This window comes from Archocentrus centrarchus, chromosome 6 (genome assembly GCF_007364275.1).
Source record: "Archocentrus centrarchus isolate MPI-CPG fArcCen1 chromosome 6, fArcCen1, whole genome shotgun sequence".
Classification (NCBI taxonomy): Eukaryota; Metazoa; Chordata; class Actinopteri; order Cichliformes; family Cichlidae; genus Archocentrus; species Archocentrus centrarchus.
In genome coordinates, this window is record NC_044351.1 from 11,585,140 (window position 1) to 11,612,841 (window position 27,702).

The window sequence follows — 27,702 nt, forward strand, 5'->3', positions numbered from 1 at the left end:
ATTTAATACAGTATAACTTGAATCACTAGTCATACAAATGATAAACAGGTTATAACAGAACAAATATAAAATTAATGTAGATAATTGTATAATCCTAGCTAATCGTATGAAAACAGTTGTTGAATAATAGAAAAATAAAATAGCGCACATTTTGTGTGCATCATCGAAAGGAAAAGAAACTCTACAAATCAGACTACATGGAGGATGGCAGACAAAAAAAAAAAAATGCTTCACTACAAGCAAATTCAATATGAATTCTGTAGCAAAGAACACTTTTTTTGTTTTTACCCAGCAACGACATAATGCAACATATAACACACAGTTTTTGTAGATGTGCTCAATAATAATGGCAAGATACTGGGACCAAAGCACAGATTTCAACCACAGTCTGTAGAACTGAAAATAACACAATAATAATGAAAATATACTTAAGTTTCTGATGCTCACGTTTCCCAGATGGACGTCATAAGGTGTAGGCACAGATTTGTGCTTGGTTCAACTCTATCATTGTCTAGTTTCCCAGTAAAATCAGCTCAATTTGTCCCAATAAAGCTCTATGCAGATTTTTTTTTTTTTTTTTACAGTAAACATTACTAAATGGTTTATATTTAGGAGTCACTAAATTTACAATAATAATCAAGTTATCCCAGCATCACGTATAGAGCTAAATTACTACTATGAAGCCTCATTTGTCCTCCCATCCTTTTGCCACAATGACCAATCTCAGAGCACGTTGGGAATAGTTATTTCAAAGTGCCAAGACGTGATCAGTTTAACCAAAAAAAACAAAAACAAAACAAAATTATTGCACTACTCATGAGGTCTTAACTGATGTACAGATGCACGCGTAAGTGGTAACTGCAGCATGAACTGCTCTAAACAAGTGTGTGCGCATATGTGTGGGGAGCTCAGCAATACATTCCCACAATAACTAAAGCATTAATGGCACAGCTCACAGAGAAAAGCTGCCATGGACTCCATATTTAGCTGAAACGGTCCTTGAGCTGAAAAGAAAAAAAACAAAAACAAACAAAAAAAAAGGAACATGGACAGTAATTTAAGGAGTGATCACAGACAAGACTTAACGCCATTTGGGATCTGACAGGATTATCATTTTTGGATGTGCTTTACTCATTCAGGCTGAGGAGAGTGCATCTACGGAATGAAACGGCTTCTTGGGAAAATGAATTCTGTGACTGTGGTTTCACCACCTCGTGTTCAGTATGACGCTCCTGAGACTATGTGAAAACTAGCTCGTACCATCTGGAGCCATTTTCACATCCAACGTCCACAGCCGAAATCGGTCATTAGCCGGTCTTCAACCTGCCAGCTCTTCATTAGAAAGTCTGTGAAAAAGCACAATTAGTTTTCCCCGCTACATCCACTGCCAGCAAGTGGGTGTCATGTGCGCCACTTACAGGATGGTCTGATCAGGCAGCTACCTCGCCTAAACCGCACTTCCAGCGGTGTAGGCACGTTTGAACCAGACCATTTCCTCCCAAGTTCTACACGTGAGAAGGGACAGTGGTGGAAAATATCCCAAATCTGACTCTCCCAAAGTTCAAACATTTATCACGAGCTACTGTTACATAACATAGACCACACTTCCACACGTGAACAGACATGGTACTGTTTTCAAGGAATGTTACCCCAAAATGACAACAATGTCAATATCTTATTCCCCAACTTCGCTAAGTACAATTTGTCCAAGAAAACACGAAGCAAGATAGCAGCCACAAGTCCATCTCAGCTCTTGTACAGGAAGTAATTCATCCTAGGTGGAATTTATATGGCCATGAAACACAACAGCAGCAGTTAAGGGAAATGTAAAAGCCTTTTTGGACTGTGCGGCCATGTTAAAGGGTTTTAGCTCTTGGGGTAAACTACTTCCTTTAAAAAAAAACAAAAAAAAAAAAAAAAAAAGGTCCCTAAACCATCAGCAACAAATAAATAAATGAATGAAAGGTCAACCAACATTATCTCACTTCATCCAGCGGGTCTGATCTCACACACGCAACATAACTGCGCAGCACTGAGCAGGTTCTTCACGCCAACATGCAGTTTTGGAGATATGTTTGGCAAAAACAAAAAGTCACATTATTGGCAGCCAGAATGTCATCATATTTAAAAAAACCCAAAAAAACCAAAACAAAAAAACCCCCCAAACAAGTCAACAATCAAACAATCAAGCCGTTTATTGTCACCGTCTTGTCCTGGTCTGCCAGTAAACAATGGCCTAGTTTTAAAAGAGACAGCGTCTGTGAGGAAGTTACTTTTCCTGGGCTAACATGGCTTGGGGTTAACAGACTGACTGCAGGAATCACAGGGCTTATGGACTGGTCTGGAAAGTCATGGCTGAAGCTCACTGATTGGCTGGGATGAGGCCCTGTCTTTGGGCGTGCTCCAAAATGGCGTTGTAGCAGAAGTAGTACTGGTCCGGGGTTTGAATGCTGAAGGCCCTCTGTGTTCTCATGCGCCGCACTGTCTGGCACGCGTTAAGTGAGCCTACGTCCTGTAGCTGGGACAGACAGATGTCCAGGGCACAGAAGGTACCTGTTGACAACAGCCCGTCAGTGACACTTTTTAAGAAAAGATTAGTGACAATGAAACGCCATCATCTTGGTTAAAAGCCTTATTCTCATCCAGTCTGTTAAACATATTGCTTAGGCCTCAGTCACACAGGCATAGAGACTGGTTTGCAAGTAGTTGCTGGTTGATGCAAAGAGGGTGCAGGACCAAAAACTTCTTTATGATTGCTTTGGTTGCTAGCAGATTGCTGTGGTCATCCACAGTTTGCATGAAGAGTCCAACTTCTCTGGGAGTACTCAGCATCTACTTGTCGAGCAGTAATAAAAACTTGAAGTGCGACATGAAACTGAGAATGTTTGCCATCAAAGAAAAAGCCATGGCTTAGCACTGGAGCCAGCATACACTATACTGCCAAAAGTATTCACTCACCCAAAATCACTCCAAATCAATGAATTCACATATTCCAATCACTTCTATGGCCACAGGTGTATAAAACCAAAGCACTTAGGCATGCAGACTGCTTCTACAAACATTTGTGAAAGAATGAGTCGCTCTCGGGAGCTCAGTGAATTCCAGCATGGTACTGTGATAGGATGCCACCTGTGCAAAAAGTCCAGTCATGAATTTTCCTTGCTTCTAAATATTCCACAGTCAACTGTTAGTGGTATTATAACAAGGAAAACAGTACTTGTCTGCCCCTTAGTTCCAGTGAAAGGAACTCTTAATGCTTCAGCATACCAAGACATTTTGGACAATTTCATGCTCCCAACTTTGTGGGAACAGTTTGGGGATGGCTCCTTCCTGTTCCAACATGGCTGCGCACAAAACAAAGGACCATAAAGACATGGATGAGCAAATTTGGTGTGGAAGAACTTCACTGGCCTGCACAGAGTCCTGACCTCACAAATGTGTTTCTGGAAGATGGTTAGAAATTCCCATAAACACTCCTAAACCTTGTGGAAAGCCTTCCCAGAAGAGTTGAAGTTGTTACAGCTGGAAAAGGTGGGCCGACATCATATTAAACCCTATGGATTAAGAATGGGATGCCACTCAAATTCATATGCGTGTGAAGGCAAAGGAGCGAATACTTTTGGGAATATAGTGCATTTCAAAAGATACAACTTTCAACTTGAAGGCAAACCTTCTCCGTGTTTCTTCATGAGTGTTTGCAGATGAGCAGGCATCTTCTATGCAGACTATGGGCAAGCACAGCAATCGGCTAGTGACCAAAGTAACCGCAAGGAAGTTTTTGGTGCAGTACCCTCTTTGCGACTGGTTCACCCACCAACGGCCAGCAACCACTTGCCAACTAGTCAGGGAACACACTTTTTTTTTAAACAACTGGTGGTTGCTGACTGAAATGTGTGACTGAGGCCTTAGCTGAGGAAGAAAGTTTATTTCCTGGACCTCACCTGTTCTCCCAATCCCTGCACTACAGTGGACCACCATTGGAGGTCCCAGCGGGTGGCCTGTCCACTGAGATCCCAGAGCCTTGACCATTTTTCTCTGTTGTCTCTTCACAGCTCCCAGGAAGTCAATCAGAGTCACTGCTGAGGTGGGTACGCCGTAGTCGGGCCAGCTGAGGTACTGGAAATGACTCACTTGTCTCTGTTCACATGTCTGAATACACACACACACACACATACATATACATATATACATACATACACACACACACACACACACACACACACACACACACACACACACACACACATACATACATAAGTATTTTGACAATTACATGCTTTTTGTATGATGGAAAATACATCCTGCTTGTCAAGCATTGTTCAACTACAGTGATAAATGGAGTACTTTGACATTTTGGGGAAGCAAAGAATTGGATGAGATCAATACCACTCTCTGCTAACAGATGAGTAGCTCAGCATAAAAAATTGGATGCAAGCAAAAATGGCTAAATACTACACTCAGTAATCTAACATTTCCTGTGACTTCCCAGTGAGAGAGGAAAATGAATCTCAGATTATTTGACTGCAACATTAAGAGAAATGCATATTTTTACCTCAGTGTTGTGCAGTTCAAGGGTGGTGTGGTTGTAGTGGGTGTGGCGGTCCACCCTCTGGTTCACCACCGCTATGTGGCCGTAGACCTCCTGTCCGCCGTCCTCCAGAGGCCAGTACTGTCCACACTTCCTCCGACTGCCTTCATCTGTCCTGCAGCAGAGGGTCGGGGCGTGCTCGATAACATTAATTGTGATTCATTTTAAAAAAGGAAAAAAACTGCAGCTTTCTGTTTCATCAACTCAATTACCTGGTTGTCATGACAATAACAAGGACATTTTGTTCCCAGACCATCCTCCAGAAATCACCGTAGGTCCTTTCCAGTGGTCCTACACAGTACAACGGGAGAATCGAAGCAAATTACAATTGCAGGGGAAAAAAAAAAAAAAAAAAAAAAAGTCAGTGATCACAGTGTAATGAGTCATATCCATTTAACTGCATGGAGGAGCTCCTTAATGAGATATATTAACTCATAATAAAGACAAACATTATTCAGCTCATTATGCACCACTGACAAATAATTTTGACCTTAGTAGTCCTTTCTGTCTCCTTTTTAATGAACAACTCCAAACTTGCACTAAGAAGCGGAGACAGTTTCTCCAGATGTCTCAAACATCTAACATCTTTTGACCCAGTCGCTGACAAGCATCTGCTTAAAAACAACTTACAACTTATGCTGAGTCATGATGTCCTCACTTTTTTTCCCTTTTAAAAAACAGCAGTCTCAGTGTCACATTAAACAAAAAACTAAACACTGATTTCAATAGTTTAAAGTGGACTTATTATGCTTTTTCTTATTTCCTAATATATATGAACTGTCTCAACGGTGGGAGCTTACATTAAACACAGCCAATGCTGCAAATTATGAGGTCAGCATACGCACCAGTTATCCCTCATGATTAAGGCTGCTCTAAACACGATGTTTTTTTCTACTCTTTGTTCTGTATGAAGTCAAATAGAAGGTATGTCCCTCCCCAACAATGGGGCTGCATGAGATAAAAAAAAAAGGCTCATTCTGGACTTTGAGTCATCAAAAGCGATACTCGTCCTGGAAATGAGCATATTAGGTGCAGTTTAGCAGTCCAACTGCAATAACCTCATCATGCTGTAAATTACAGTGGCATTATTATTGTCATGTTATGAGTAAACATGACGTTATCATTTCTGAAAATGCTCACATAAACATTGGAGTATACATTTACATAAAAAACTGTCAGAGTCGAGCGTCACTTCAGCTCGTTTAGTCTAATTCAAGTTATTCCTCCAGAGTTGTTCTTCATACAAGCAAACATCATACTTTCATATAATAGCTAGCGTTACTCCCAGAAGTGAGCCAAGGGTTTTGCCAGCATTCTTGGAGGCGGCGTGTTTACCAACACAAGCTTAAGTAAAATGCTGCAGATGTTATCAGGTACACGGTCATTAGTGTTAGCGTTCTTCCCACTAATCCTAGAAATGATCCAAGCAGCTTAGGGATTCCTGTAGTGAAAGGAGGAATGCTTCATTATAAGTTATGCACATGGTTGGCTGCCATGTGTGTTCCGGTGCATGTTGCAAAACCCATCAGAACTTGTGGTCCTATCAGTGAATGAGTGATTGCTCTCATGAACCCCCCCTCTTGTTTTAAAGAATGGAATAATTTAATGTCTGGGGCTGTAATTGGAGATCATTAAATGTGAGGACTGTGTGTTCAATTGGAATCAATAACATATTATAAAAGAAACCCCTCTAAATAAAAGAACTAATGAACTAAAAATAGAATAAGAAACTAAAACTTTGGGACAGTTATCGTACCTTGAGTACCAATGTATGCATTCTTCTGTTTGTAGCCATCCATGAAGCTCGCATTGATGTAGTCAGATCTCTGTGAGAGCAACAAAACTCCGTCACATAAGGTGCAAAGAATGCCAAATACACTGTCAGTTCAGGGGAGTGTGCTACAGCCTGTAGAGATGGTACTAAATTGTCTCCATGGGCTGAGGGAGCATTAAACGACTTTAGACTTTAGTTGTCCACTAGTGCTGGACAACCACCAGCTAGCTTGTAAAGCAGAGTACGAGGAGTGTGGCAGCCAGTTAGAATTTTTAAGCTTGGCACATTTCTTGGCAGCCGAGAGTGACCATGAATGGTCCCCCCCCGCCTTCTGATATCAATGACACCAGTGATGTGCACATTTTAAAAAGCATTTACCTCATTCTTTCTGGGTTTCAAACGAACTCTTGTCTGATCAAGGCACAGCACGTCGCCATAGCGATTCCTCTCCTGATTGTAGGCTGCTCTGTAGACAAATTAACAATCCAATTACAATCAACAAAGACTGAACTCAAGTGTCAGTTTTCTGGTCACATTCTACCTACTAACATGTGACACTGGCAGGGATATGAGGTCTATAAATGGGCTGTTAAGACCCAACATTAAATTTCAATCTAAACCTGCGGCTGCGAACTCACTGTGCACAGTGGAAGGTTCCGGGCGGTGCTTCTTTGCGCAGCTCCTCATACTCCTGATGGATGCCTGAGCGCTGTAGCCTGCCGAGGTGGGCCAGCAGCTCCTGAGGGCGCATGGACTCGGGTCCAGGGACATGAATGGAGGTATCTTCAAAGGGGATGGCCACCAACTCATCCACAGGGTCTATTCTGCCATTCTGGCCAGCCAGTAACTGCTGGTTCCAGCTGTATGCGTCCAGAGGCAGCAGGCCACCGAGGTGCTGAGGGAGACAGTCTCTGGGGAGGTGTTGGCGCAACTCAGCCATTTTTACCATCTGAACCTGGAGTCGGGAGAGATGGCATTGTCACAAAAATATATATCTACGGCCACAGACATTTTTCCCCTCTTCATCTTTTCTGACTGTTTTTCACTAGTTTTGCATTTGGCCAGAGTCAGTGTTACTACTGCATGAAGTGATACCTGGACACTACAGAGGGTGCACAGGTAGTCCAACTCCTCCAGGATGCCACATCCATACATGCCATTGCCAGAAGGTTTGCTGCATCCCCAGCACAGTCCCAAGAGCATGGAGGAGATTCCAGGAGACAGACAGTTACTCTAAGAGAGCTGGACAGGGCCATAAATGGTCCTTAACCCACCAGTAGGACCGATATCTGCTCCTTTGTACAAAGAGGAACAGGATGAGCACTGCCAGAGCTACCAAATGACCTCCACCAGCCACTGGTGTGAATGTCTCTGACCAAGCAATCAGAAACAGACTTCATGAGGGTAGCCTGAGGGTCCAACGTCACTACTTGGTACTGTGGGGCCTGACTGGCATTTGCCATAGAATACTAGAATTGGCAGGTCAACTACTGGTACCCTGTGCTTTTGAGAACAGGTTCATTCTGAGCATGTGACAGACATGAAAGGGTCTGGAGAAGCCGCGGAGAACTTTATGCTGCCTGTAACATTGTTCAGCATGACCCATTTGGTGGTGGGTAAGGGATGGTCTGGGGAGGCATCTCCATGGAGGGACACACAGACCTCTATAGGCTAGGCAACAGCATCCTGACTGCCATTTGGGTATCAGGATGAAATCCTTGGACCCAATGTCAGACCCTACGCTGGTGCACAACAATGTCTGGCCTCATGTGGTGAGGGTATGCAGGCAGTTCTTGGAGGATGAAGGAATTGATACCATTGACTGGCCCCCACACTCGCCTAATAGAATCCAATCGACACCTTTGGGACATTATGTTTCGATCCATCTGACACTGCCAGGTTGCACCTCAGACTGTTCAGGAACTCAGTGATGTCCTGGTCCAGATCTGGGAGGAGATCCACCAGGACACCATTTGTTGTCTCATTAGGGGAAGATCCCAGTGTTCTCAGGCATGGACACCAGCACGTGGTGGCCATACAAACTACTCCATACCATTTTAAGTTGATGCAGTTCAATTTCTGCAAATTGCCTCCTGCATCATTTTTTCACTTCGAGTATCTTTGAATTCAGCCGTCTGTAGATCGATCATTTCCATGCGATGTGGCATCCTTTCTTCCCTAACACATTACCCAGTCCATATCAGTATAGATATGCAGCATGATTTTTTTTTCCCCCCATTGAAATTTGATGTGTTTTCTAAGTGTTCCTTTTATATTTATGTAACCTGCACAAAACAGAGTACACTCTCAGAAAAATTAGACAACCTAGTGAAATAATAAATATCAATTTGTTAGAAAGGTTATTTCAAATTTAAAAAAAAAAAAAAAAAAAAAAAAAGAATACAGGCCACCAGTTTGCTCAGCTTCATGTCTGCTCATATTCTCTTTTCATTGAAGAGATGATCCACTTTAACTTATTAATTTATGACTGATGTAAAATTTAACTGATAGCAGTTTTAAAGGACAGCAGTATAGCAACATTCAAAATGATCATTTTAATATCATTCTGTATTTTTAGAGTTTTTATGTGAGCTAAAGCATAGCCTAACATTCACAGCTCATCTGCAAGTTTATAACATACACATAATTTAGTTATGGGATCAGATGGAAAATGCAGCAGTAGTTTACATGATGGTGCATTGCTGTGTTACCTTACACAGGCCCACTGTTAAAGGAGCTAGTAAAGGAAGCATTGAGGCATCTTTCTTAATATTTATAGAATTTAACCAGCTGCAATTACAGCTGCTGTGCAGATACTTTTGTGTCACTTCATTCAGTTAGGAACCTGCCTATGCAAAATTGATTATTGATGACATGGACTTATTGGTATCCTGTTGCAGGCGCATCAAGTCAAGTTTTTTATGCTTATCTTGTATTTTCATTCACAGTTTATCTCCTATTCTTGGCATAAAATAATTCCATGCACAGTGCCTCTTCAATTCCATACTAATAAAATAATCAAGGGTAATAAAGTGGGCGGGTGACTGACTCCAGTGATTCAACATCTCAGGCATGTGTGAGGCAGCAGGATGGCTAAGTGGCTAGAGAATCTTATAATGACTTGCTCAGTTGGTACACTGAATCACTCACTCACCGTCTGCCATTTGAGAAAGATGAAGAACATTTTTCTTTTTCTCTTAATGAATCATCATAAAAATTAAGCTGAAGAGCTGGTTTGAGAAGTAATCAAAGTGTTTACCCTCTCCCTAAGTTTCTCCTTGAGAAGCAGGCTGAGCAGATTGTAGGGCACTCGAAACCAAACTGGGGCCCCGACAATCAACACTTTCTTCAGCCTGGCAGGGAACGCCCCCTGGTGGACAGAGACAGCACAAATTACAGTAAACAATTTGATCCTTTGTTTCAAAGTCATAATTTAAATATTCTGCTAAAAATTCTTAGATTATTGAATTTGAAATAAGAAAAGAAATTCTTTCCTAAAAAAAAAAAAAACACAACCTGCACAGTCTCCAAAACTTACAGGTGATAATTTCCAAGGGTGAAGTGAAAACACAGGAGACAGTCCAAAACATAAAGTCAGGCCTTCACGAGTTTATCTTATGGTATTAATTATACTGTTTGTGACTGAGGACAACTCAGCTGCTCCAGAGAGATCAATATGTGGATCAACTGCTGCTTCTGTGTTACCAACTCCAGCTGACATACTACTACATGTTTAAAGCATAACTCACTTAAATGTAGTAGAACTGCAGGTATCTGCCAATATAAGAACCACTAAGTATTACACAGTCACTGTGTATGGATTAAGTAATACTTAAGCTTGTCCATTCATTCGGTGAGCCATTCATTTTGCCCTTTGGACAGTTACTTAAATCCTGGTAGATGCCACACTAAAAAAAAAAAAAAAAAAAAACACACTTCTTTACAAGATGAACAGAACTCTGCAGCCCTGGAAAGGATCGAAGATTTTTATTTCCTTTTGAGAAATAAAGCAATGTTTACATCTAGTTGTGCAAATAGTTCCAGAGTGTGTGTCTCATTTTTGGAGAGGCGTACTCTGGGCATTCTCTGTATATGTACATAATTATTTACAGCAGCTAGTCACTATACAGCACTGTAATCCCAAACCTTGAGCAAGTTGAGGATCTTTTTGCTGAGGTCCAGCTCAAAGTTTGTGTAGTTGGAGCCTGCCATGTCATAGATAAACACCAAGCCGTTCCTCTGAGTCTCGAAGCTGTGTGGGGGGAAAAAATAAAAATAAAAAATGTAAATAAATAAAAACTGTCTGATCCAACTTAATTAACTTTCAAAACATAATTGCCAGTTAAGTTTTTTTTTTTTTTTTTTTAAATGTACAAAACTGGAATTAAATTTTAAGGATTCCCTCAAAGAAAAGTAAAAGTGGATGACATGCTTGGTAGTCTAGGTCAAGCATGCTATTAGATTACAATGCACTGCATGCAGTATTTTTCAAAATAAAACAAATACCCAGTGCTTATCAAATAGTGTTGGAGCAATAATTCAAAACAAATGTGGCAGTTTTGTTGCAGCTTCTACTGAAAACTGCAGTCTTCACCTTTCCACAGCCCGATCTAGGAGGTAGAAGAGGGCCTGAAGCACCACGTGGTTGCCTGTCTTGTTGGGGTGATGAAGTTTGGCTGTGTACAAGGCGATGGAGGCCCCTGAAGGGTCTCGTACACTCTGAAAATACACAAATACACAACACTGGCAGGTTATCATTCAACCGAGTAAAATCCATTCATCACAATTCTCCTGCCAACTGTTTTCCCCTGTACTGAACCAGGGATTGTTTATTGGCACTGGGTTCATTCTCTGTTGTTTACCCTTGAGCCACGAGTAAAGCAGCACAAAATGAGCTCTAGCTTACACATTTCCTTATTCTGAATATTGTGATGAATATTTTAAATATAGCATTAAAACTTCTCAGATGCATGAATTGTAACGCCATAGAAACTGTGTTTGGAAGGAGTTCACTAGTTCACCAAGTGTGACAACAACACCCAAACAGAGCTGCATAAATTAAGAACTGGAAAAAACAAAAATAAAAACAAAACAAACAAACTAACATACATGACCACAGGGGGGCACTTAGGTTCATATGTTTAAAAAAAAAAAAAAAAAAAAAATTGACAGGATGAACATTACTGATGCTGCAGGTCTTGGACCTCTTTATTTTCTTCCTGGGGTAGACACGGAACACGTTTTCCAAGCCAAAGCTGAGCAGGGCTGAGGCTGGGGGGTGGGGGGTGGGGTGGGGGCTCTTCACTTGAATGGAGGTGTTGAGCAGAGATCCTCCAGAACAGTCCTTTGTAAGTAAATAAGCCTGTATTCTCTGGCATGAGGTCTAAAAATACATCAGACAGGATATGATGCCCGCTGCTGAGACTGGAGCACTCCGACGTCAGGCAAGAGGATATGCAGCATCAATGCCACTGTGGCACGTCAGTGGGGAAGGAAAAAAGGGAAATGCAGGGAAATGGGAGTGAGTGTGTGGGTGCCTGTGTGTGTGTGTACGCATGTGTGTGTGCGCGTGCAGTGGAAGGCGGCATCTTTAATGGTTACAATTTGGCTGACAAAAGGCTAAATTTATCTCACACCGGGAAACCATCTGGGAACGTCAACAAATACCCCCCCAAAAGTGCATCACTATGAGAGCCTGGTTTTTGAGTGTGCAGTCTAAATGTTACTTTCAATAAAGAGTGAAGTAATGCATTTGCAAATTCAAAAAACCCCAAAAAACAAACAAACAAAAAAAAAAAAAACAACAAAAAAAAAAAAAACACTGCTGTGAAAGTAGATGGCTGCTGATTTTCCACAACATGCCTGTGATGTTGCCACTCTATTGGCTTCAATTTCAGTTTTTACAAAAAACAGCCCACAGCCCCCAGCCCACAGCCCCCAGCACACACACACACACACACACACACACACACACACACACACACACACACACACACACACACACAAAAAAAGCTGGGGTCACTGAAGTTTCCAGCAAGCATTATCAAACAGAAACTGATGAAGGAAACTTGTTGTGACAATTACTCCACAACAAATTTTCTCCATTTAAAAAATCAGTTTGATGGAGAAAATTTGTCACGGATTACTTCCAGCTGTGGATAAGCACACATTTCCCAGTGTTTAAATGTCACTGGAAACACTGGGATGAGGTAGGTTATACAAACTGACTAAATATATACACAACATTGGTCTAGCTGTTTTTTTTGGGGTTTTTTTTTTTTTGGACATTTCCATGTGGACACATTACACAGTATACCTTGAATGGATCCTAAATGCGGAGGATATTTAGGGAACGCACTTACCAACACAGTGAACTTTCCACTGAGCAGCTCTGACCGCAGAGGCTCCTCTTGAGGCTGAAGTCTGACAATTCCTTCTTTAAGACGCGTTTCCTGAAGAAAACAGATCACAGCAGGTGAAGCCATAAGATGCCGTCACTTGAGGCAAATTCCTCTCTGAACAATAGTGAATCACCTGCCTGGCTTTCCTGCCGGGAGGATTCCTCTCTGCTAGGTTTTTTTTTTTTTTTGGGGAAGTCTTAAACTCTAACTTGGACATGTCATTTCAATTTACAGTTGAACTTACTGATTTATTTTGAATAATAATAAACTGGAGGTATTTGAAGTTCCCACTGCTGAATTTCCTTTACAGTGATTTTAGACAGAGGCATTTTCCACTCACTGATTTCACTGCAACCCTCTTATTCCTTTTAAGATTGCAAGCACTCGGGTCTGTAATGATAATGGGATGTACAGATAGACCTCACTAGATTGCCATTATGGCCTGAAATATATCAGAAGGAAATGATAGGGTTACATATTAGCACACTTCCTCTCCACAAAACGCAGACTGCCTTTTGATTGAGTGCAATCACATCCTGCATTCTGTAGCTGCCCAGGACAGCATGATCTGTCACGTTGAATCAAGGGTCAGTGTTTCAGGGCTGCACACTTACAAAGACCTGCATTTGAATCAAGAGAAGGCCTATGACTGAGTACATAACCTATAACAGGGACTGATCTGCTTTGAATGTGGCAGTGTGCAAACCAACCAGCTGATGTCAGTAAAAATCCTTCTGTGCACCACTAGGAATGTGTGTGTTAGGCCAACACCAAGGAAGAGAGTATTGACAGGCATAAATCAGATCAATGAAAGCAGTCTCTCATTGCCGTTACACAGTGCTAAATTCCACAAAGACATTCATGATGTTCTTCAGCTCGGAAGTGCTGGGATTAGCTTGCAGTTCCCTCACCATGGAGTCATTTGAGATGCTGTGATATTTTGCTTGAACCAGGCCAGCTTGAAGCTTGCCAGCCTACTTAATGTAACACTTAGCTGGTTTACTTGTGGTTTAATAGCATTTAGTAACATTACAGTAGGATCTCAATCCAAAATAGGAAGAAAACAATCCTGTATACCAAGTGAAAAACAAACAGATCCTTGGTTTATCGTTTATGGCACCGAACCAGGTTGGGTTCTTAACTTCATGGCAAAATTTAAAGCTTTCTGCACTTGCGGTGCTCACCTCGGTTTATTAAAAGGTGCCATGCATGACTCAGTGAAACTGCTCACAGTACTTAAGAGTAGAAGGTATGACACCAAGAAGCAGCACAGTTTGACTGCCAGCCTCTCACTGCTCTACCCCTCCAAACAAACAGCACACTGGAAAATTTCTCTCCAAGTTTTTTGACTTGTCCCCAGCCTGCGTCCTGGTGCTGACACAGCATTAAACTGTGTTAAATGAGCTCTGGGATGGCAGGGGAGACTAATCCTTCTCAAAGTCACATTCACGGCAGTCATGAATGAGTCGCGTTTATGCAGGCCAGCTACTCGTTGCTGAAACCTACCTTGATGATTGAAATGACTTTATGAAAAAAAGGGCCGTGCTAAATTCCTGCTGCATCCTGAAACTGTTCGGGCCGTTAGAATTTGTGTGAAACTTGTCTGGGAAATTTGCTGGATTGGTGAACCAGAGCAGATCATTAAGTCTGATCCCATGCTGCCGCCCAGAAGGTTTCATCTTTATCAGCTTCCAGCTTGATGGTAACAATATCCAACTGTCCCTTTAGTCCTTAAACTCAACTCATCTTTTTTCTCACTGTCAGGCCTCTCGATATCCCTACAGCAGAAGATTATACAGCCAGTTGTTACAGTTTATTTCTCCCCCCCAGGGTGGTGGCTAAGTGCACAACAAACAAACAGGAAGCAAAAAAGGGAGATGATCAGCAATTGGAGGTGACCATTTGAGATGAATAGATGATATTTGCCTGTTATGCTTTGATAAGGCTCGAAAAGACCCCCCCAAACTAATCCTATTGAAAAAAAAAAAAAAAAAAAAAAAAGAGGCAACATGCAATCTATTTCATTTGACTTTTCACACAGAATGTAATTGCATCTACTGCTACTTTTGTGTTAATATGGTTTAGCATGTGTGCCCAATATGTGAAACTTTATGTTCCTCCTTTAGAGCAACTTCATAACCAAACCAGTGATCTTCTCTCATGACAACACAGCTCTTACTTCGATAAGTAACAAGCTTTCTGGAAAGCTCAAAAAGCCTTCTTGAAATATCCCCTGCTGTAAAAAAAAAAAAAACAATCAGTGTGTGTGTGTTGGTTCGTGTGTGTGTGTGTGTGTGTGTGAGGCCTCGAGGTTTCTGATGCATCTGCTCAGGCGATCTCTTGCTTGGCAACAGAAGAAATATGCTCAATGAAAAGGGCCTTGTGTTACTGTTTCTGGGCATGGTGAAGACACCCCACACTCGTCAACCTGTTTATTTCATCTTAGGTTTTCAGAGACGACTTCGATTGCTTTGCATTCGGGTGCAGAGACAGTTTAGTGGACAGAGATAGATACTTGTTGCTAACTGCAACATTGGTTCTGATAAAACTACACATAAATGTATGTCCATCAGAACCAATGTGATTCATAACTGAAAAACAGTACATCTGGCTCTGTCCATATTCTTTTGATAATGTTTAAATAGAATGTATTTTAAGTGATGAGGTACATACTGCTCTAAATTTAGATTTCTAATAACTGGAAACATCTGTTCACCAAAACAACTGAAATAATTTGTTATAGCTAAAGCCAAAGCGAGGCGCTTTTGGCTGTTGTGAGCCCCGGCTGACGGAGGCGTAGCGTCATATAGCGCCACGAGTGACATCACTGTCGCTAAGGTGTTCCTTCACCTGCTCGTGACCTTAAGCTGAGCCGAGAAGCAGCAGCCTTTTCAAAACAACACCTGTCTGCACAGCCCACAGCGACAATACTAATCCATCTCTGCTTTTAGCTGTGCACACCTGATTTCAGCATTATACAATAAAGATGTGTTCTTTTTAATGCAGGACACATCAGCTGCAGGATGAATCATATACAAGTGGGGATTTTGGAGCAGTATAGGTAGGAATCAAAACTTTCCAACCACTTAATTTGTCCAGTTTTTACAAGTTTCTGTTGAATTGAAAGTTGCATGTTGCGCTAATACTGGATCAGAAATTTAGTTATCATAAAGTTCAGGTGACATCCCACCCAAGAGAAGCTTTTACTTTGCTTTTCTAAAGAAAGCTCCAACCTTCCATTCTGACTTGGTGGAAATTACCTAGAATTTCCATAAAATTCTACTGAATTTCCCAAATATTTTGGTTGGAGGCGGTAAATGCAATCAAAACCTTGGGGGTACAAAGTCAAGAACAGTCTTGTATCAAAGCACCTTTTCAACAAGCTTAAACATGCCAGGCAGGTCGTTTTTACACAACCACAGCACTGTTGAGAAACTGTTACGAACAAAAAGACAAAACCTGATCGATTTAGCGGTGCTTGTAAACGGCAGCAGACTCCCTCTTTAGCTGAAGGTGGTGAATCCATAGCAGCAGCAGAGGGAGGAGGACAGAGAAACGGACTGATGTGTGGGTTCTTCATTCTCATGTCATGATTATCATTTTGTTTTACTGACACATTTTACATGTGTTCCATTACACAGTAGCTCTGCAGCAGTGAGACTAAACTAAGTTCTGTTTGATTCTAATCCTCCAATAATTATTTTTAAAAGAAAATAGAGTAATTCTCATTAAATATTAAAAAAAAAAAAAAAATACAGACTAATGGAAAATTAGAAAGCCTCAACCACCTCACAGCTGCAATCGCAGCACTTATGCCCCAAACCCTGAATGGAGCTGAACAGATAACATGCCCACTTCAATATTTGTTTACCAGCTGCAAGTCAAATCACTGTAATGTTACATAAATCATGTCATGTAGGAAAAATCCCTCGCTAAAATGGAAAACTACCGTTTTCAGTCGCCGAGTTGCTGACCTTGAACGTTTGCTCCTGAGAGCGTTACAGCAACATCCAATACCCTTACCCTGTAACTGTGGAACAGCTCGATAGCTCGGAGCACATCAAACTTGCGAGCCATGAGGAACTTGACGGCCAATTCCCTGGACAACGGGGACACTCCATGCTGACTGGTCCACTTGTTGATTTCCTCCAGAAACTGCCTGGTAGCCTGAAACAGACACAGATGTTGTAAGAAACTCTGCGTTGTCCCATAATCTAAGGGTCAAGCAGGAAGGAAGTGAAACTGGGGTTTGAACTTGATACATCCTCAAAGGAAGTGCTATCTACAACCTCAGATTATTTGATGTAATTTTATGGCTTGATGCAGTGTTGTGTATACTGTTGTATGTCCTTGAGAATGAAGTAAAGAATGCACTGGACACAATTTTTTCATGAGGAAAGGCCATTTTTTTGAAGAAGCCATACAGGGAAAGAAAAAATATCCAGGAAATATTTATCCATGTATGTTAAGGGTAACATTTGTTCCTCGAAATGAAACTTGCAGTTTAAAGCGTGAACGGCGGAAGACAACGGAATCCTGCTTAACTGGTGTTTATGACATGAAGCTGCTATAATGACAAGGCTACACAGACATAATAGTACTTGGCAGTGAAGCCTCTTGTCTAGCTGTCGAGTGTTGGCATAAAAACAAGTAAAGCTGTTTGTCTTGGACTTGTTGAAAGGATGTCACTGAAACTGAAAGGTGGGCCCGGCTTTGTTAAAAGAAAACAGAACTGGCTTTTGGCATTGCTCTTCCAAGAGAAGATGATTAATTGGCCATCAAACGTCTGATGGTAAATCGTGCACATGTGCGTCTGAGGTGATGACGCCAATTAGTTTCTTAGGAAATCACAGGAAACCCCAGGAAAGAGCCACAGTGGACCTAAACAGAGATACGCTAAAAACGATGACTGATGTTATGATTACTGGAGATTATGTGGCATCAGTGCCCAATATTTATTCCCCTTTTTTGTTCTCCATTAACCATAAGGGAAACATCTGGCTCTTTAGGTGCCAAATGCTCCATATTTTCACTAGCTTGTTGTCAACTTTGTGTGCCATTTGGTGCTGAGCAGGCACAGAGTTTTTAAGAGCTCGCTGAAAACAATCCTCTGCTGCAAAAAATGACGCTATGAGTGACAAAAGGGAGCCAAAACCATAAAGCTGCGAGCCCAAAAACCAAAACAGAGAAGTGAACTCCATAAAGCTTCATAGAGCTGAGGGGAACTGCAAACTCATGGCACTCCTTTGTGGGTTCATCACATGTGATAGCTATTAATACACGTTTTTCATAACTTCCTTAAATAACAATAAAGTTGACTCTTAAAATGTTGCATTTTAATACTTTTAACATCTTGCTGGCTACATACTGCACTTGTAATTTAGAAAATGTGTAACTTAAAGGCCTTCAACCCATCTTGCAAGCAACGTATGAATTTAGCCCACAGTCATTCAAGGGCTTCCTGCCACTCTACTCTTATTATACACACCCTCAGGCCCCCACACCCTCCCGCTCTCAGAGTTAGCGAGTCAGCACCAAGTGAATCCTCAAAAGGCGACAGAGGAGGCAATGAAAGCTTGCGCTTTTACAAACACAGGGTTCCGCTTTTCTGCTTGGGCGCAGCAGCAGTCGGGCACGCATGGGAGACAGGAAGTCAAGTTCAGGGAATCCGCGGCTCTTTAGGAATACAGAACGATCACTGATGAGCGCTGAGCCTAAAGACAGGACGCCACTGTCTCTCCTCGGCAAAGCCAGGGCTTTCAGAGACAGGAGGGCCTGCAGCTTCTGCTCTGTTCAGACGCTTTAGCATGCAAGGGATGAGGGATGATTGCACCTGACAGGGCTGAGGCCTGTTGATATCCGATTCTCATGGGAAAAATGTGGGAGGAGGACATACTGAATTATGAGCTTTTCACTGGATTAAATAGATGATACAACATGACATAAAATGGTAGCAATGGTCAACAATGAACTGGAAAAAAAAAAAAAAAATCCTAGAATGACTCATTAAGATAAACCTGCTGCATGCTAAATTAGGTCGCTGCAGGAATTAGCAAGCCATATTAGAGGAATCTGAATCGCCCCTTTAGAACATTTCAGGCTGTTTTTAGGGCAGAAAAATGTGTGCATTTCTGGGCATTTGCTTCTGAGCAGCTGAGAAAAATCGCCGGGCATGTCACCCAACATTGATTTCACATGCGAAGAACTGATCTAACCATCTCAGCTGTTGCAAAATGATTGCAACCCCATTAGTCTGGTGTATCACACTGCAATGGAATTACAAAGGGCTGTTTAGGGGTCCATTCCTCTAAACATTTGCCCCACCTCATGCCTGTCCGGAGTTCCTGCCACAGAAAAGTGACAACTGTGTCTGCAAGTTTCCTCCTTTCAGCGCAGTAGAGCTGATTCCAAACAACAGTGTCTATGTTTGGAATCAGAGAAGTGAACAAACCCAAAACGGTCCCGTACTGGTAGTTTAGACAGCTCTATTCACAGATATGTGTGACACCTCCGTCAATTCCACAAGCAGTGGCCTTTGGAGTACTGTGTTTTTTTAGCTATACCTCCTTAATCCAAATTTACTGGAAAGATTTACTGTAAAAACTGCAATAAAACTAACCAGCTACATCAACACAATATAAAATCTGACTTATGAAATGGAAAGTGGACTTGAAGAGCGCAGTCCTCGGCCAAAGCCGATGCAATTAACTTGCAATTTTAAAGAAAATGATCCAGATTCATAAGATTTATTGGCTTCTTCCTCTGGCCTCCACCTCTCCAGCACATTTCATGAAATTTAGTGTAGATACTGTAGTTTCTTTTGCTTTAGCTCTAAAGCATTTAATCAAGTGGTAAAAAGACATCGAGGAGAGAAGGCTTTTCTTAAGATACATTTTTTTTTTAGGTGTTTCTTAGATTAAAAAAATTCTTGTCTCAGAACTGACACCTATCCCTTATTAGATTCAAAGTTATAAAAATGTATTAGACAGTGCTTTGCCACAAGAATGAAAAAAAAAAAAAAAAAAAAAAAAAAAAAAAAAAAGCGCACTCAAATTAATACGGGCCTTCTGCTCTTTGTCGTTGCACGGTGAAGAGTTGACCCTTTGGTTTCGGCCAAAGACAACTTCCTGTCAGATTGCCGTCAGGTACATTCAGGTTTCCAAAATTTCAGTGGTCTGACGGCTGCTCTCGGTCTCTTAGCCTTTTAAGGACAGCCTGCCAACTCCAGGCAGTGACCCTCTGTTTCCGTAGAAGCCGGTCTTGTTTGGTTTTTCTGCGCTAGGGGCCATATCCGCCAGAGTGGAATTTGAGGATGAACCAGTTTGTTTTCATGATAGCACACAGGATTACTGTGGAAGACTCACTGCGGAGGAGTGACTTATTCAATTCCTGGAGGATGCATAAATATTTGCCTGACTTGGCCCACTTCTGAAATAGCTGGAGATTTTTTTTTCCCCCTTTAAATTCTTGATTATTAATTAAAAAACAAAACAAAAAAAAAACTTAATGGGTCCTGACATGAATCGAAATAGCCAGAGAGGTTTCTGCAAGTACAGAATTAGTTTGTATCGGGTCACAAGTCATCCCGAGTGCTGAGTGAAACATTTTAAGCACGTGGTTCCCGGCCTTCCAACACACAGCTGATGTTACATAATCCTGTTTGTTGTGAGGGTTGTTCGCTGGCTGTGTTGACAATGACAGACAATAACTAATTGATCAAATTCACTGTGGTTGGGAGCTGCTGGGTTGGGAGTTAACAGATGAATTTGCAACTGATTTGCAGCTCTAAAAGCAAAAATCCACATGTGCAAAAATGTTCCTCCGCCCTAAACTGGGGGGGGCGGGGGGTCGGTCAATGCTACAGGAGACCACTACAGTCAGAAGGAAATATATCACAAATTGATCACTCGGGAATTAGCAGATTCACGACGGTATGAACCACACCTGTTAGCATCATTAATGTCCCACATGACACCTTTATAATGCTGTACTTTGAACTGTGGACATGATTCCACAAACGCAGCTCACTGGCCATGCATTTGGGCTGCCCTGGTAAGGCGACGGGATTAAATAGAGTGCTTTGCCTAGTAAAAAGCCTCCATTCTCAAAGGCATGTTCTTCGGTATAAGACAAAGAAAGCTACAAACCTTGCAACGAGCAAAAAGCTGGAAAATGTTGATGACTCATTTTTTTTTTTTTTGCTTAATAAAGCAACCTAAGAGAAAGGCAAACAAGATGAATGTTCCTGTCACAGACAGCACTTTAGGTTTATGGGGTGAGGCAAGCTGTAGATCCACAACACAGTTATTCATTGCCTGTTCGTATATTCATGATTTCAACTTTCTGAGAATCATGAGTTGACTAAAAATATTAAATGTTTGTAATCTATGTGCATTATACCCTACACTCCTACTTTCTGTGCTCTTTAAATGTCCATTTCCTGCTGCTTGATATTTATTATTCAGGTACATTTCCCTCCCGTCCATGGATAAACTCATCTACTTTGAACAATGTTGCCAATCAATGATCATGATTACTTTTTAAATAATTTTGCCAATATAGTATACACTATATTGGCAAAAGTATTTGCTCTTCTGCCCTCACACACATATAAACTTGAGTGACATCCCATTCTTAATCCATAGGGTTTAATATGATGTCGGTCCACCCTTTGCAGCTATAACAACTTCAACTCTTCTGGGAAGGCTTTCTACAAGGTTTGGGAGTGTTTATGGGAATTTGTGACCATTCTTCCAGAAGCACATTTGTGAGGTCAGGACTCTGTGCAGGCCAGTCAAGTTCTTCACACCGAACTCTCTCATCCATGTCTTTATGGACCTGCTTTGTGCACTGGTGTGCACTCATGTTGGAACAGGAAGGGGCCATCCCCAAACTGTTGCCACAAAGTTGGGAGCATGAAATTGTCTAAAATGTCTTGGTCTGCTGAAGCGTTAAGAGTTCCTTTCACTGGAACTAAGGGGCCGAGCCCAACTCCTGAAAAACAACCCCACACCCTAACCCCCCCGCCTCCACCAAACTTTACACTTGGCACAATGCAGTCAGACAAGTACTGTTCTCCTGGCAACCACCAAACACAGACTCATCCATTGGATTACCAGATGAAGAAGCGTGATTCATCACTCCAGAGAACACACTGCTCTAGAGTCCAGTGGAGGCGTGCTTTACACCACTGCATCTGACGCTTTGCATTGCACTTGGTAATGTAAGGCTTTACTGAGCTCCTGAGAGCGACCCCTTCTTTCACAAATATTTGTAGAAGCAGCTTGGTTTTATGGCCATGGAAGTGATTGGAACACCAGAATTCATTGATTTGAATGGGTGAGTGAATACTTTTGGCAATACAGTGAATGTCTATAACATTTCCTTTGTGTCTGTGTTAAGATTTGCCAATGGCTTATTTTGGCCAAGCAACAGAAGAAAAAAAATATTTAGTAAACCATAGTGACAAGATCAAAAACTCTTAACTGGAGAGAAAAACAAAGTTCTGTTTATACAAACTTTGCCTGATGAGGGTCTGAGGCCCAACATGTCATGTTATATAATTAAAACAAGTTGATTCTATCAGTGCATGTTTACTTAGAATAAGCTTACAGTAAACAACTAATTAATACTGTTGTATAACCTTTTTTCCTCGTCATTTACTCATTTGGTTAAATCTATCAGTATGTCAAAGACAAAGATCAGTATCAATAATTTAAAATCTGAAGCATAGGTAGGAAACAACAAACAGCAGTGCTGCAGTCATCTCAGCTCCCGCCACTGGTGTCTTTTTTAAATGAACAGCCGTTAGATGTGTTATTGCTGTAATCCCGGTAGTGCCCACATTATCAGGACCCCCTAAGGGACTGCCTTAATTCTTCACAGCACAGATTCAACAAGGTGCTGGAAACATTCAGCATCACACAGTTGCTGCAGATTTGTGGGCGGCACATCCATGATGCCAATCTCCCATTCTAGCACATCCCAGACGTGCTCTGTTGGATTGAGATCTGGTGACTGTGGAGGTCATTTGAGTACAGTGAACTCACTGTGATGTTCAAGAAACCAGGTTTCATGAGATGAGATGATTTGAACTTTGTGACATGGTGCTGGAAGCAGCCATCAGAAGATGGGAACGCTGTGGTCATAAAGGGATGGACATGGTCGATACTCGGGTAGGCTGTGGGGTTTAAGTGATGCTCATTTAGTACCAAGAAGCCAAAAGTATGTCAAGAAAATATCCAACACATCATTACACCAGCAACCTGAACCATTGATACAAGGGAGGATGGCACCATGCTTTTGTGTTGTTTATGCCAAATTCTGACCCTAGCATTCAAATGTTGCAGCAGAAGTTGAGACTCAGACCAGGCAAAGTTGTTCCACTCTTCTATTGTCCAACTTTGCTAAGGCCACACAATTATAGCCTCAGTTTCCTGTGCTCAGCTCACAGGAGTGGCACCTGCTGCAGTCTTTTGCAGCTGTAGCACATCTGCTTTCAAGCTTCAATGTGCTGTGAGTTCAGAGATGCTCTTCTGCATACCCTGGATGTAATGAGTTGTTGTTTGAGTTACTGTCTGACCATTCCCCTCAGACCTCTGACATCAACATGGCATTTTCACTCAGAACATCCGCTCACTGGACATTTTCTGTTTTTCAGACCATTCTGTGTAAACCCTAGAGATGGTTGTGTGGGAAAATCCCAGTAGGTCAGCAGTTTCTGCAGTACATCAACCATGCCATGCTCAAAGTCACATAAAAATCACCTTTCTTCCCCATTCTGATGCTCAGTTTGGACTTCAACAGGTTCTTATTGACCAGTTCTACGTGCTTAAAATGGACTGAGTTTCTGGCATGTGATTGGTTGATTGGAAACTTGCATTAATGAGCAGCTAAATGGTATCTAATGAAGCAGCAGCTGAGTGTAAACTGGAAATCCTATTTCTACCATGATGCTCGGTTACAAGAAATGATCCTGAATGTCTCAGTACTGACGCTAATACTGATGCCAGCACTCTGTCCACTACATTCACATTCTGGTAAGAAGGAGTCATGGTGACTGTATCAGTGTCTCAGCTGGAATTTCACTGAGTGGTTAGTGACAGCAGTGCTGCAGGGTGACTGCAGCGTCATGATTATACCTTGATCCTACCAACAAGGCTGATGCATTTCTTTATTATTATTATTATTTTTTTCCCCAGGGGATTCGTGGCTGCGCTTCACATTGTCTTTCCAGCATCTACTTGATTATAGATGCCATGCCAATCTATTTACAAATGTAGGACTCCTGTTGCCAAGCGGCTTCGATTCACTTCACCGAGTCCCATTTGGCACGAGTCAATACCAAAACAGGAAGTCAATAACGTCACTATCTCCCTATTCCCACTTTCCCTCACTCTGCTGCTTCCGGGGAGTAGACTCAACACACACACACACACACACACACACACAGACTCTAAAGCACATGATAGACACACACACACTCTGTAACTCATAAAGTCCCCCTTCCCCCCACCCCCGAGTCTAGTGGAAATACTTTTAACAGCTGCCTTTAGAATGAAGTACCACTACACCAGTATATACTCCCAAGAGAGCAACCCAACCACACATACACACAAATGCAAAAATGCACACAAACACACACACACACACCTCCAGCCCCCACCCCTTCCCCCCCACTAGGCTGTAGATGTAATGAGGGCGTCCGGTACCCTAGCGGGGGCCCTGGCTCACACAGGAAATGGAGTAGGCAGATAAGGAGCTTTCTGCTGGCCAGATGATGAGGAGTCAGTGGGAAGAGAAGGCACGAGCGTGACCGGCACCGAGAAGGAGTGTATATGAAAAATCTAGCTTGTGCAAACTCATTGTTATTCCACCACAGTAACTGCTTTGCTCTGCTGACGCTGGATTTCGAAATACCTGCTTAACAGCACTATAGTTTTAATGGGTTCTATTTAAACTAGGAGTTGATGAAATCTTATATAATCCAATACAACAGCCACGCAGAAACCCGTAACTTTGTGAGTGTTTCAGACTGGTGTTGATTCAACTTTCATTTATTTTTAGAGGCAGCAGTCTGTGGTGCTGTTTAACTCAATTATATGAGGTGAGTGAGGTGGAAAAACACCAGAAACTGTAGAACACAGAAGATTTTAGAATAATTCTGATGTCTGAGAACGACTGGGTCCATTATATGTTGTGTATGATATAAATAAATACTGAATGCATTAATTTGCAAATCATGTAAACTTTGCATTTCATAATGGATGAAATATCTGGACTGCATGCAGGTCAACTTAGCAACCAAAGTCTGTTGTAATATGTGCAGAATGTGGTTTACACTGCTTAAATCAACAAGGCCGTCCCAGAAAAAGACATCACCTGGGTGGCAGTGAATGAAAAACCTGTTTATATATCGTTCAGCATTCATGCTGCCTTCACACATGTCCAAGTTACCAGTGTCAAAGGTCATCACAAGCTGTGTGCTGACTTTAAGCCCACAGTTCGCAGGATCCACGATTTCCAAAAAAGAAATTTTCAATTTTCAGTTGACCAGGACAGTTTTTCACTTCACCTCAGCCCATCATGTATGAGCTGGGTTTCAGAGAAGGTGATTGAGATCCAGAGATTCTATCACGTTTTTTTTCTTTTAAATCTCTCCCCACCCGCTTCATCTTACATTTGTGGATGCAGTTACTGGTAATGGTCTTTTTAAGTCTCCCAGAGCTCATGTAACAAATTTTTTTTCTTTTTTTTTTGCTCAGAAGAGCGTTTGTTTTTAATGCCGAGCTGCCCGAGGGCCCCAAAAATCAGGGCCAATAAATATTGTTTTTTGGCCTTGTGCCTCATGTGCAGGGATTTGTGTGGATTCTCTGAATCTGTTAATGATACCATGAACCGCAGATCATGAAATCCCTAAATTTGCTGAGAAACATTATTGTTAAAACTGTTGCCCACGCAGCCTTTCCCAGAGTGCTGAGCCCCTCCCTATCTTTACTTCTGACTGAAAAGCCTCACAGGGATGTTCTTTATATACCCAATAATATCACTAACCAACTAAATTATTTCTGAGATGTTCCAGATTTTGTTTGTCTGTTTGCTTTTTTTTTTTTTTTTAAAGGAATACACAGTTTTTCCAGCATTTTGTTGCCCCTGTCCTAGTTTATTCGATCAGTCATTCAAATATATTTCAATTTATGATTTATACAACATCCTATTTTATTTTATTTTATTCAAGAAATGGCTAATACTGATCAGCAGTACACAAACATATACTGAACTGTACAACCTTAATGAATATAGGGCTCATTGTAAGGTTGCCACAATATAGACTTCTAGTTTTAGGTGTACCTGACAAACTGATACCAGAGACTATATTCTGTAGGGCTAAAAATGTTCATTCATGCATAATTCTCCCACTACTCACACATTGTTAAAGACTTTAAAGCTCAGGAATATTCAATTCACAGCCACAAAAGGCAAAAAAAAAAAGAAAAAGCAAACCATCTTCACAGTGGAGAAGCTGGAACAACAGGATGTTGAGACATTACGTCCATAAATAAATAAAACAAACACAATGGCCGACTGCTTATCTGTCCATCATCTAAATGATTTATCAAGCATATCCTTCTGCTCTAATAATCAGGAGTCTCATCATTCCCAGAATAAATGCTCCATTCTTCAGGCTCTGAGTTCTTGAAGCCTTGAATGAGCCAATAGGCCTATTCCTGTTCTTGGAATAGTTTTCTCAGAATTTTCTCACTAAGCCTAAGAGTTGAAAAGCAGGCCTAATATCCAAAACGGGGGTGGGGGTGGGGGGGGGGGTATAAGCAAAGTTTGCAAAAATATTTTTTCATAAATACAATTTTTTTTATATATAGACACAAATATCTGAGGCATTTCCTCCATCACTAATCTTAAATGTGTGACGACATTTGCGTTAAATGGTGCTCAGATAGAACATACACCCAAGTTTTATTGCCACAGCAGTAGCTAAGCCAAGTTTCTACTGTGTATATTTCTGAATGACCCAAATGTGGAACCGGGCAGCGTTTCCAACTCTCACACCAACCCATTTCCCGGTAATATCACGGTCGTTTAACTACGACACACGAAATAAAATATATTTTTTTGCCCCTATTTTCAGGGGCCGATACAGACAAACTCAGCCTGCGCTGCAGCACATCAGCTCAGCTGCAATGAGAGCAACATATGCGCCAGAAATCGATACAATATTTCCGCTCTGCATTCGGGACCATTTCGCAGCAAATCCACCATTGCGCACTGCCATCGCCGCTCGCTGCGGCGCGCACACGCAGTGCACACAGGGCCAAAAATACCTCCAGGTAGAGTCAAGGCTGAAAGGTTTTTAGTCCGTATAACGTAGAAACAAAGAAGTATAAAGACACGGACTCTCGAGGCCTACCTGTTCTTCCTCCGCTGATAAAGTAGCTGCCATGATTCCCGTCCAATCGGTGACCACCTTTTCGCCGAGACGCGTCCGTTTCATACAGCAGAAGATGACGGAGACGTCCGTGTGTCTGTCCCTCGTGCAGAAACGGAGCTTAGGGGTTGTCCCTCTGGCTCAAACTTGAAGGCATCTAAAATACTACAGTTGGAGCTGAGTGATACCGCCTGACTGCGAAGCGCAGAGGCCAATTAGTGTAAATCTGCCAATCCAGAAACTAGAGCCGCTGATGTGTCAGATTTCACCGAGGAGAAAGAAGGAAATTAGAAATGGAAGAGGAAAAAAGAAGAAGAAGGGAAAAAAAAAAAAGAACAGGACTCGGAGCAGCTAGACGAGGGCTTTGCTTCAGCTCGGGTTCACACCATGTTCTGCAGCTCCTCCACCTAACTTAACACACATAAGGCTGCGGCTGACCGCTGGCTCCTCCATGCCATGTATCGCAAGTTTTTCGCTGTGAACCTCGCCTTTATGC

The 27,702-nt window shown here is 41.8% G+C and overlaps 1 protein-coding gene across 1 annotated transcript; it reads right to left on the reverse strand.

The window, feature by feature from the left end:
• On the reverse strand, positions 1–27,702 carry ptpn9a (protein tyrosine phosphatase non-receptor type 9a). The gene is made up of 13 exons (XM_030730782.1): positions 27,189–27,702; positions 16,787–16,930; positions 12,725–12,814; positions 10,957–11,081; positions 10,509–10,614; positions 9,622–9,732; positions 7,001–7,317; positions 6,741–6,828; positions 6,345–6,414; positions 4,801–4,879; positions 4,553–4,703; positions 3,942–4,149; positions 1–2,553 (listed from the first exon to the last, which is right to left on the reverse strand). The coding sequence occupies exons 1-13, from the start codon at positions 27,270–27,272 to the stop codon at positions 2,363–2,365; spliced, it is 1,764 nt and encodes a 587-aa protein (XP_030586642.1). The 5' UTR covers positions 27,273–27,702; the 3' UTR covers positions 1–2,362.